The following is a 12,445-nucleotide window of genomic DNA, read 5'->3' as shown; positions in this document are numbered from 1 at the left end:
TTAGGTTGCTGATTTGGGGCAGTGTGTTCTAATGTAGTTTTGTAATCTTAAAGTTGCAGTGATTTCTTTTGGGAGTAGTTTCCACGATAGGGTCCTACCCTTGGTTTAGGAAACTACTCTTTTTTGTGATATCTACATTTATCTTAAGTAGTGCTCAAAATTTACATTATCCTTTATTCTACATTTATTCAGGCTAAATTACTTTTAATGTGTGTTAACATAATGGTGTATATTCTGTATGGTACTTCCGGAGGCAGTAGGATATCAAACTTCAGTCATTGATAAGACTGCAGCTCATAGAACATCAGGAGTTATATATATATATATATATATATATATATATATGTATTTTTTTTTGTTGTTGTTTGTTTGTTTGTTTGTTTTTGTTTTTGTTTTTGTTTTTTAGGGCCGCACCCAGAGCATATGGAGGTTCCTAGCCTATGAATCAAATTGGAGCTTCAGCTGCCAGCCTATGCCACAGCCACAGCAACACAGGATCTGAGCTGCATCTGTGGCACAGCTCATGGCAACACCAGATCCTTAATCCACTGAGTGAGGCCAGGGATCAAACCTGCAACCTCATGGTTCCTAGTCGGATTAGTTTCTGTTGTGCCACAACCGGGAACGTTGGGAGTTATCTTAACATATTGTTCAGGAATTACTTATTTCTTTCTTGAAAATAATTATCTAGGACTTAGTTTTGAAGCAATAAAATACAGAATCCATACAGTCTGATTTGTTTTGAAAAATGGCTATTTAGTGTTATTTTGTGGCTATTTATTTACATGTTGTCTTCAAGGGATTTTGTTGTTGTATTCAAGCATGTTTATTATGTTTAGGATTATTCTGGGAGTACAAGAGAAAGTTAGCTGCCAGATTTGGGATCTAGCAGTATGACAAAAATCTTAAGACCAATGCAAAGGAGTTACTTGCAAACAGAGCATTATGTGTTATGTTTGATATTTAGGCAGAGGAACCAAGTTCTGTCATTTATTTCCAAGGCACTAACTACTTATCAAGGTGAACCTGGATGAATGATACAGTTCATCCTGAACAACAGGGGCTTAAATAAACTGTGTGGGTCCACGTATATGTGCATTTCTTTTTCAGTAAATATGGACTGTAGTACTACACAATTGATAGTTGAATCTGTGGATGCACAGATATAGAGGACCAACTGCAAAGTTATAGGTGGATTTTCCACTGCAAAGAGGTCAGTGTCCCAGCCACCATGTTGTTCAAGGGTCAGCTGAAGTTGGCACTCCCTGTCAGCATGTTTCACATCCATTGGTACAGAGGGCCTGCTGTTACCACTACTTCTTATAAAGGACTTGAGCATCCCTGAATTTTTGTGTTCTTGGATGTCTTGGAACCAGTTCCCCAAAAATACTGAGGGGCGACTACATATGATGCAAGTTCCTATCTGCCAAAGGAAAATAATAGTTACTTCTTCATAGAGTTTGAAAATAAGGATTAAATGAAATACTACATGAGGAGTACTTTTAATAGTGCCTCCTCCATTTTAGCCTCAAAACAAGTGTTCCTGAATTACATGAATGTTGTAATTTACCTGATGAATGCCTTTTTTTTTTTTCTCTCTCTCCTTTTCAACTTAAGGTTTTACTTGTATATGGATTGGCATTCATGGTTATCCTTCCAGTTGTTGTGGTAAGTTCCAGTTCTTTTTATTAACATTTTTTAGGGAAAGGAATTGGTGGCATGCTTTGGAGTCTCCCTGTAAGATTGTAATTTGTATTAGAATATAATCCATTAGTCCTTGAATTTTAAGAATGTTATATTCAAATATATTTTAAAGGTCCCTCTAAAGTGATGTCACTTTAGTATGTTGAACCATACCTCCTCCTAATCTAAAAGTTACACACAAATGAGATAATGCAGAGATATTTAGAGTTTAAAATGGAAGTCTTCCCAACTCCATTTCTCTGTCAGAGATAGTCATTGCTATGTTTCGTGTTTTCCTTTTCAGATGTTTTTCCTATATAATATGTATACATACACACGAACTTTTTTTTTTTTTTCACTGCCCCATGGCATATGGAGTCCCCAGGCCAGGGATCAGATTCAAGCCATAGTTTCCACCTGAGCTGCAGCTGTGCTAACGCTGTATCCTTAACCCACTGTGCTGGGCCAGGGATTGAACCTGTGTCCCAGTGCTCCCAAGACACTGATGATCCCGTTGTGCCATAGTGGGAACTCCACAGAACAACCTCGTTTTTGTTTTTGTTTTTGTTTTGCTTTTTAGGGCCACACCCATGACATGTGGAGATTCCCAGGCTAAAGGTCGAATCGGAGCTATAGCCATCAGCCTGTGCCACAGCCTCAGCAACGTGGGATCTGAGCTGTATCTGCAACCTACACCACAGGCCACGGCAACGCCAGATCCTCAACTCACTGAGCAAGGCCAAGGATGGAACCTGCAACCTCATGGTTACTAGTTGGATTGGGTTCTGCTGCACCACAATGTGAACTCCCAACCTTTTTAAAAACAGTTGCATTGTACCTCAATGTGTTGATACTGTAAAGTTAATGATTTTATTGATTACTTTTATGACTGGTGGTGTTATTTCTGATCGTACGGTTCAGTTGTGAGTCTTATAGTGAGGTTAACAATTAACCTGTCCTGCTGTCTTCATAGGATTGTTGAGGATCCAATTTTATGCAATAATGTGAATGAAAGTAGTATATCAGCTATTAAATTGCACCTACACTTGTCAAATGTTTATTGAAGACATGCTGTGTGTTAGGAACCAGCATGTTGCTTATAGCTATGGGTTGTTTCATTCCTATTTTGTCTTTAAACAATCTCTGGTGGAAATTTAAATGATTTAACCATATATATATATATATATATATATATGTATATGGCGTGAGTTAGATTGGTGTTTAGGCATCAGGCGGTGTAAATATTTGCCAAATAAATCATTTCAAGTACATAAAAAAGGCATTTGTTTTCAAGAGTGAGTGTTTTGTTTTGTTTTGGTCTTCTTAGGGCCACACCTGTGGCATATGGAGGTTCCCAGGCTACGGGTTGAATCGAAGCTCTAACTGTTGGCTTATGCCACAGCTACAGCAAGGTGGGATCCAAGCCGCATCTATGACGTACACTGCAGCTCATGGCAATGCCAGATCTTTAACCCATCTTCATGGATTCTAGTTGGGTTTGTTATCACTGAGCCACAATGGGAACTCCAAGAGCGATGTTTTTTTTAATTGGTTTACGAACATAAAGTTTGACTGTAAATATATGAGTTAACATTTATTGGGGTTTTTATGCTTTATTTCTTGTTTAATTTTATTTGTGTTTTAGGGCTCTTGGTGGTATCGCTCAATACGCTATAGTGGAGACCAGATTCTAATACGCACAACACAGATTTATACATACTTTGTTTATAAAACCCGAAATATGGATATGAAACGTAAGTAAATTTAAGTAACTGTGATATTAGATTATTTTCGGAGTCATTTATGTGGAGTTGATATATATTCAACTGGAAAAATTCTATTTTACCGTTTTAATTCAGTTCATTATAACTAAAGCTGGAGGAAAATGCCAACATCCTTTATCACATTTCTTGATCTGTGTCCTATTATTCCCATTTACCCAGCTGTATGTATGTATGTATGTATGTGTGTGTGTGTGTGTATATATATATATATATATATTTTCCCCATGTATGTATGTATGTATGTATGTGTGTGTATATATATATATTTTTTTTTTTTTTTCCCCATTTTCCCCATTTTTTGGTAAAGCTTCTTGTGGACTAATTTTGTAATAATACCAGTAAACATTTCTTTCTTTCTTTCTTTCTTTCTTTCTTTTTTTTTAAATGTCTTTTTGCCTTTTCTAGGAACACTCCCACGGCATATGGAGGTTCCCAGGCTAGGGGTCGAATCGGAGCTGGGGTTGCCGGCCTACGCCACAGCCACGGCAATGCCGGATCTGAGCCGCGGCTGTGACCTACACCACAGCTCATGGCAACGCCGGATCCTTAACCCACTGAGCAAGGCCAGGGATCTAACCCGCAACCTCATGGTTCCCCGTTGGATTCGTTAACCACTGAGTCACGATGGGAACTCCATATTTCTTGAGTATTTGTTGCTAGGCACTACATATGTATTAACTCCTTAACTCATTTAATCTTTGTATACTCCTATAAGTGATGTTTTTAAACATTTTGTAGATGAGGATACACAGTAAATGACAGAGCCAGGACTGAACCCAGGCAATGTGATTCCTAAGCTCTAAACCAGTACATTATACTGTGTTCATCGTATAAAATAAGTAGATGTCTTAGGGGTGTTGAGAGAGATCTGCCAGAATATTTCATTCCCAGAGTCTTATTTCAGAATTTATTATGGAAAAAAAAAAAGGTACCATCCTAAATACTTTCTTTGATCCCATAAAGCTAACATTGTAAATTTTATCCCTGGAGTATGTAGTATTTCCTTTCAGAATCATTGCTCTGTAGAAATTATAGATAGACATCTCCCTTCCCCTCCTTAAAAAAAAAAAAGAAGAAGAAGAAGACAAAGATTTTAAAATTGTGCCTCGCTGGAGCATGTGTTTTTGTTTTTTGTTTTTTGTTTTTTTCCCAGCTGTGGCACATGGAAATTCCTGGGCCAGGGATTGAACCTGTACCATAGCAGTGACCCAAGCTGCTATAGTGACAGCATCAGATCCTTAACCTGCTATGCCACAAGGAAACCTTTAGAAGATGCATTTTTGTTCCAAAAATTGGAGTGGACTTTTTCGTATTTTGTTTTTGCCAATTTTACTAACTTTCTTGGTAATGAGAAAGAGACTTCTCAGCTCCTCAGGGTCATATGTCTGTGTGAGATGATCTTATATTTCTGAAGAATGAGCAGATCTTTTATTTCTGAGGAATGAGTGAATGTTACCCTCCCTTATGCACAGGCCCACTCTTCCTTTTGCTGGACTGAAATATTAATATATAAGCCTATTCCCTCATGAAAATGTTCCATGTTTGTCATCTGTTTTAATGTGTTATTCAGGTCAGTGATTTTGATTGCTGCTTCATTTTTGAGGGTGGTACTTAGTCTTACACAATTCTGTCAGAAAAGCATTGTTTAGCTAGTAGATTTCGCTCTATATCCTTGGTTTTAGCATTGGCATCATTTATATAGCTGTCTAGGAACAGTTGTTTTCATGCAAACATTCGAGAATAGTAATAGTCAAAGCTTGCACACATTGTTATATTGACTGTGTGTCAGGCCCATTTGAAGAAACTGAAGCTCATAGAGAGGTGAAGAATATTGTGTCAGGCTATTCCACTAGGAAGTGAAAACTCCAAGGTGTACATACTTAATGTCTATACTGTCCTGAATTCTTGTGAGGATGTTACATGTATTTTCTGCTGTGAGGTAAGATTGATGACAATAGTGTCAGTCATTAAAGAGTTTGTATGGACTAATGAGAGTAATGCTAATGTATGTGACCTCAAATCATGTGTGTTTGAAGGAACACTATTCCTACAAAACCCTCCAGGGTTCCATAATAAACATTTCTATAAATTAGTGTATTTTAGTTTATTCAAGGCTCTGAGGAGTCATGAAGTGAAGAAACCTGAAACTCCTTTTAACTATTTCTCAGCTTTATTTAATCATAGAGCCTCCCCCCCTTTTAAAAAGCAGTAACATCACATAGAACACTTAACACTGTATAGAAAGTTTCTCTGGAATACAGGCTTAGGTTTAGAAACAGATGCTATTTGTAGTGATTTTAATGCACCTAGTTGCTTCTGGGCCCTATTCACTTGTGATAGGTAGTATTGCACACATTTTAAAAAATGAGATGTTTCTTCTTTTATGGAAGAAATTTAATACTTGTTAATAGTGGAGTTCAGATGCTTTTAGCATTATGTGTGATTGGAAGACTACCTCACTCTAGATTAATCACATATCATAGGGGAAATTAATAGGTGAGCAGATTTATTTATCTTCATATTTCTTTTGTTTTCTTAGGTCTTATCATGGTTTTGGCTGGAGCCTCTGAATTTGATCCTCAGTATAATAAAGATGCCACAAGCAGACCAACAGATAATATTCTAATACCTCAGGTTAGGCTTGCTTCCCAATTCCTTGGTAAACATTTAAGCATTGAAGTTAATTCTTTTTAATGTATACATTATTTGAATAATGATTTTATTTATTCTAGCTAATCAGAGAAATTGGCAGCATTAATTTAAAGAAGAATGAGCCTCCACTTACCTGCCCATATAGTCTGAAGGCCAGAGTTCTTTTACTGTCTCATCTTGCTAGAATGAAGATTCCTGAGACTCTTGAAGAAGGTATTTGTGATTCTAATATCTGTAGGGTTTTAGTGGTACAAAAGCAGTGGACTTAATTAGATCTCATGGTGCAGTGTTTTTGTCACAGTTCTTTTTTGCTCAATCAGATAATTACTCAAGGACCTTTTAAAAGCAAATGTATATGCTACATACATAATTACTTCACAAATTCTTTGAAGATCTTAGTAAGTCAGGTGTTTCAGCAAATGTTAAAATGTAGCATTTCAAGGTGAGAGAATACTTTATATGAGAAATGTTTGGTCATTTGCAGATTATGCAATAATTACTCATGATTCTTTATAATAGGATTTTTATAAACTTTTTAGGGGGAGAAAAAATGGGTTTCACAAGAGTTATCTCAATCAACACCACCACTACCACCACTACTCCAGTAGTAGTTATCAATAAAGTGTCTGTTTAATGTTTATTTAAAGCTTCATAAATACTTGAAGCTATTTATTCTACTTAAAAGTAGGGGATTGGGACAGTGGTGTTTTCAGGGACGTCATGAATGAGTGTCATCTCTTTTCATTTGCATTCTTTTTCTTTCTGTCTTTTTTTTCCCTTGGGCCACAAGTGCGACATATGGAGGTTCCCTGGCTAGGGGTCGATTCAGAGCTACAGCTGCTGGCTTATACCACAGCCACAGCAACAGGGGATCCAGGCCATGTCTGTGACCCATGCCATAGCTCACAGCCATGGCAGATTCTTAACCTACTGAGCAGGGCCAGAGATTGAAACTGCATCTTCAGTGGATAATAAATGGGTTCTTTCTGCTGTTCCACAGTGGGAACTTCTCACTTAAATTATTTCTATTGAAAGTTTTTTTACTTTTTAGGGCCGCACCTGCTGCATGTGGAAGTTCCTAGGCTAGTGGTGAATGGGAGCTGCAGCAACTGACCTAAGTCACAGCCACAGCAGTGCCAGATCTGAGCTACACTCTGGGACCTACACCACAGCTCATGGCAGTGCCCGATCCTTAACCCACTGACTGAGGCCAGGGATTGAACCCATGTCCTCATGGATACTAGTCGGGTTTATAACCACTGAACCACAACGTGAACTCCTTAATTGAAAGTTTTTTTAAAAAGTTGTTGTCCTTAGGGAATAAATTTTCTTTTCTGAATGAACCACCCCATCCCATCCACAACCTTTAAGCCAGTCATGCAATCAAATGCTTTTGAAAACAAGGTTAATTGATGCTCTGTGGTTAATGACAGGATAGGCTACTTATGATGGAATGAAGGACCACTATTCAGGCATTGTGTATTGGAGTTGCAAGTTAACTAGTAATGCTGTTCCTAATGTTCTGTACAGTTTTGGAACCATTTCCATTTTACCAGTTAAGAAACAGGGGACAGATTTTTTTAAGGTAGATTTAATCATTATTATATGCCATAGGTATAAAAGAGTGTCTCCCTCTTCTCCTGTCCACCTCTCTCTCCATTTAGTTGACATTTATTCTCAGCTTAGTCTTTGGACATATCTGTAATTACAGAACCCTAGGTGCACAAGAGGAAAGATTTTTAAGTTCTTAAATTAGTAAGATTATGGTTAAATTTATTTATTTATTTATTTATTTTTTGTCTTTTGTTGTTGTTGTTGTTGTTGCTATTTCTTGGGCCGCTCCCGTGGCATATGGAGGTTCCCAGGCTAGGGGTTGAACCGGCCTACACCAGAGCCACAGCAACGCGGGATCCGAGCCGCGTCTGCAACCTACACCACAGCTCACGGCAATGCCGGATCGTTAACCCACTGAGCAAGGGCAGGGACCGAACCCACACCTCATGGTTCCTAGTCGGATTCGTTAACCACTGCGCCACAACGGGAACTCCTATGGTTAAATTTAAAATTAAGATAGTTTCCAAAAGAAAAAGCTAGGAAGTAATTTATAAAGCTCAACGCCATAATATTAAAGTTTGCCTTTGAAAATCTGACCTGGGGTTTTGTGATTGATCTTTGATATAGTGCCATTGAGGAGAAACTATTGTGCTCAACCTGTAAAATTCTGATTATATGAAAAACTTGTGGGACAGTTTAAATTTAGCATTAGTCTTAGACCACAGGTGATAAAGATGTTTTGACTATAAAGGAAGAATGATTTACTTCAGGTATTTTATTATTTTGCAGATCAGCAGTTTATGTTGAAAAAATGCCCTGCTCTACTTCAAGAAATGGTTAATGTAATCTGCCAACTGATAATAATGGCCCGGAGCCGTGAAGGTGAGGAGGAAGCATAATTATGTTCTCCGTTTTTTTTGCAAGCACATACAGATTGCACTTCATAGTTTTAAGATTTATGGGTACTTAGTAATTTTGTCTGTAAGTTGAATCAGCTTTCCCAGTTTTGTTCATGGTTTTTCTTATTTCTTTCCTGTATTTTCCATTACATAAAATATCACAATTTATTGTTGAATTTATTTTTTTAATTGTTTTATTGTTTATTGTTTTCCTTCCTCTGAATATTTTTAGAACTAGTTTAACAATGAGTTTGAAATAATTATTTAAGTGATGTAAGAATGATTCATCTGACATGTAGTGTTCTTTGCATGAAGGGAAAAAAGATCAATGGAGTTTGTGGTCACTAATGGAAAGAAACCCTTAAAAGAAATGGTGGTGTTTGTTGTTAGGGACGATGTCAGTTTTTGGCATGATGTCAGTATGTTCTTGATAACAATAATGTCTGATAATTTACTATTTTTGGAAGTGATGCAAATACTGTTTTCAGTGCTTCTTGTTGGATAATGTGTACTTGACCGAGTTTCTTTATTTTCTGTGTCTTATCCAGTAACTTTTAAAAGAAAATCAATACCATGATCATAAAATTTGAGGTGTTAAGGATGTTTACATGTATCTTGTTTTTGTGATGAGTTGTGTACTCCTGAACATATAAAAAGTCCAGCCCTGTTTTTGCTTTTCCTTCTGTTCTTTCTAAGAAAGGGAGTTTCGTGCTCCAACTTTGGCATCCCTGGAAAACTGCATGAAGCTTTCCCAAATGGCTGTGCAGGGCCTTCAGCAGTTTAAGTCACCCCTTCTCCAACTCCCTCACATTGAAGAGGACAATCTTAGAAGGGTTTCTAATCACAAAAAGGTAATTCTTTGCTACTTTAAATTACTTTAAGCAGCTTGTCATACCATTTAAAGATAACATGAATGAAAAAATTTCTAGGAATGGTTATTATGAACTTCTCAGGTTTACAGCGTTTTAAACATTCTAAAACTATCCCTCAGGTAGTTCCGTTAACACTTTCTTGATTAGGTATTTTACAATATTTTACTACTGTAATGATTTATTACTGTGGTGGTCAGTGTATTTAGCAGTTAACACTTTGTTCTTTTTGTTGCCAAAAATAATTGTACTAATTAAAATGTACTGTACACTTTATATTTATTTCATTTGTGGCTTAAAGGTCAGGCAGTAGTTTATTAGTTGAGTGTGAACAAAAAAAATCACGCATTCAAAAAAGAAGTATATCAGAGTTCCTGTTGTGGTGCAGCGGAAACAACTCTGACTAGGAACCCATGAGGTTGTGGGTTTGATCCCTGGCCTCAATCAGTGGGTTAAGGATCTGGCATTGCCGTGAGCTGTGGTGTAGGTCGCAGACGAGGCTTGGATCTGGTGTTGCTGTGGCTGTGGCGTAGGCTGGCGGTTACCCCTCTTATTCAGCCCTTAGTCTGGGAACCTCCGTATGCCTCAGGTGTGGCCCTAAAAAGACAAAAAAAGAAAAAGGCCTTGAAATGCGTAAAATTGTATTTTTCTGTTTTGAAATGTATATTATCCTTAACATTTGTCTAAATGTTGGATTTTTTTTTTAGTAAACATGCTAACTTTTATGAAGAGTTTTATGATGTTGGAATTTATTTTCTCTCTCTTTTTAAATTTAGTACAAAATTAAGACTATCCAGGATTTGGTGAGTTTAAAAGAATCAGATCGTCACAATCTGTTGCACTTCCTCGAAGATGAAAAATATGAAGAGGTTATGGCTGTCCTTGGGAGTTTCCCGTATGTGACTATGGACATAAAATCACAGGGTGAGTGGGAGGTTTCCTGTTGCTTCCCTTTTGATAGATTGCCTCTTGTTTATTTAGCTCAAGATTCTCAAAATACTTCATTTAATAACATAACTTTTAATTAGACTTTGCAGAACTGTAGTTTACCTGTCAGATTTACTGCAATGGAAAATGATGTATATACATTGTAGTTTTGAGAATCCTACATTTATTATCCTCATAATGGGATTAGGTTTAAGGACTCTTCCCTAGTTCAACTTTTATGAAGATCTTTTTTTAATTGCTCAATGAATTTTATTACATTTATAGGTGTACCACAATCATCACAACCAAATTTTATAGCATTTCCATCCCAAACCCTCTCTGCATCCTTGCACCCCACAACCTGTCTCATTTGGAAACCATAAGTTTTTCAAAGTCTGTGAATCAGTATCTATTCTGCAAAGAAGTTCATTGTGTCCTTTTTTTAGATTCCACATGTAAGTGTTAGCGTTTGATATTGGTGTCTCATTGTCTGACTGACTTCACGTAGCATGGTAATTTCTAGGTCCATCCATGTTGCTGCAAATGCCGTTATTTCTTTCCTTTTAAAGGCTGAGTAATATTCCATTGTCTATAGGTACCACATCTTCTTTATCCACTCCTCTGTCGATGGACATTTAGGTTGTCTTGGCTATCGCAAATAGTGCTGCAGTGAACATTGGAGTACATGTGTCTTTGCGAGTTGTGGTTTTCTCTGGTTAGATACCCAGGAGTGGGATTGCTAGATCAGATGGTAGTTCTGTTTTTAGTTTTCTGAGGAATCTCCATACAGTTTTCTACAATGGTTGCACCAATTTATGTTCCCACCAACAGTGTAATAGGGTTCCTTTTTCTCCCACAACTTTTATGAAGACCATAACTTTTCACAGAATGAAAGAGACTTCCAGATGTAGTGAAAGGTATTTGAAATATACCTATTGTTAGTATAAAATTACTTTAAAAAAAAGTCTTATTTATATTAATTAGGCCTTGGAAATTACTGTGCTTTATGCCGCATTTCATGTGTTTTTTCTTGACTTTCTATCTTGGAGTGAAAAAAAAAAAAAAAGACAGTTTTTCTCCCTACATAATTTTCTTGTGTGTCCCATTTTATAGCTGAACATATCTTCAAATGGTGAGAGAATTAGAGATTATCTGCTTCATTCCTTCATTGTGATATTGTTCTGAGCTTTGACATTTACTAAGTTGCTGTTGTGAGAACATTCTTGCGGGGGCGTCAAGAAAACAAAGATGTATTAGAATCGTTTCTGTCTTTAAAGGGCTTATAGTTAAGTTTATTTTATTATTAGACTTGTGGGGTCGTATGTGTGGCAAATGTAGTTTTTAAAAAATTAAAAATTGCAGAAACATTGCAAAAATATTTTAAGGTGCTTTTTAATATAAGAAATATTTTGAAGTTCTTGCCTTAAAAAAAAGTATCTTTGATGTTGCTTAGAATGCTAGTATTTTTTTTTTTTTCTTTTTAGGCTGCACCTGTGGCATATGGAAGTTCAGGTTCCCAGGCTAGGGGTCCAGTCGGAGCTACATACAGCTGCTGGCCTACACTGCAGCCACACTTCATCAGATCCGAGCCGGATCTGTGACCTGCACCACAGCTTACTGCAACACCAGATCCTTAACCCACTGATTGAGGCCAGGAATCAAACCCATGGATATTAGTAGTGTTCATTTCCACTGCATCAAAACAGAAACTCCTAGGATACTAGTCTGATCATACAGGTAAAATCTTATGAATATAAAGTTTGCACAGTTTAATTGAGTGACAGAATGAGACTGAGAGAAAGCTATGGTAGTCCTCACATTATACACTGTTTTAAAAGATCTGAGTTTGAAACTTGGCAGTGCCAAAAGATCTGTTATGTGACTTTAGGCATTTCACTTTATTTCTGAACATCTGTTTCTTCTTTAAAGTGGAAATGATAATAATGCTTCAAGGAGTTCCCTTGTGGCACAGTGGGTTATGGATCTTGGCATTGTCAGTGCAGCTGCTTGGGTTGCTGCTGTGGTATGGATAGGTTGGATCCCTGGCCTAGGAACTTCCGCATGTCATGAGTGGGGC

General features: G+C 37.1%; 1 protein-coding gene across 1 annotated transcript in view; it reads left to right on the top strand.

The window, feature by feature from the left end:
• The window catches only part of SEC63 (SEC63 homolog, protein translocation regulator), a 75,169-nt gene that overhangs the window by 39,815 nt on the left and 22,909 nt on the right, over nt 1–12,445 (top strand). Inside the window, exons 7-13 of the mRNA XM_001925479.8 lie at nt 1,618–1,668; nt 3,329–3,437; nt 6,007–6,101; nt 6,200–6,332; nt 8,463–8,555; nt 9,269–9,423; nt 10,218–10,365. Of these exons, the coding sequence (XP_001925514.4) occupies nt 1,618–1,668; nt 3,329–3,437; nt 6,007–6,101; nt 6,200–6,332; nt 8,463–8,555; nt 9,269–9,423; nt 10,218–10,365 (784 nt within the window). The remainder of the gene's footprint in view (nt 1–1,617; nt 1,669–3,328; nt 3,438–6,006; nt 6,102–6,199; nt 6,333–8,462; nt 8,556–9,268; nt 9,424–10,217; nt 10,366–12,445) is intronic.

The sequence above is a fragment of the Sus scrofa genome, chromosome 1, assembly GCF_054392235.1.
Source record: "Sus scrofa isolate SSC_HxYL_T2T_F1_AM1 chromosome 1, Sscrofa_HxYL_maternal_Yorkshire_Landrace_v2.0, whole genome shotgun sequence".
Lineage (NCBI taxonomy): Eukaryota > Metazoa > Chordata > Mammalia > Artiodactyla > Suidae > Sus > Sus scrofa.
This window is presented reverse-complemented; position numbering and strand designations above follow the sequence as displayed.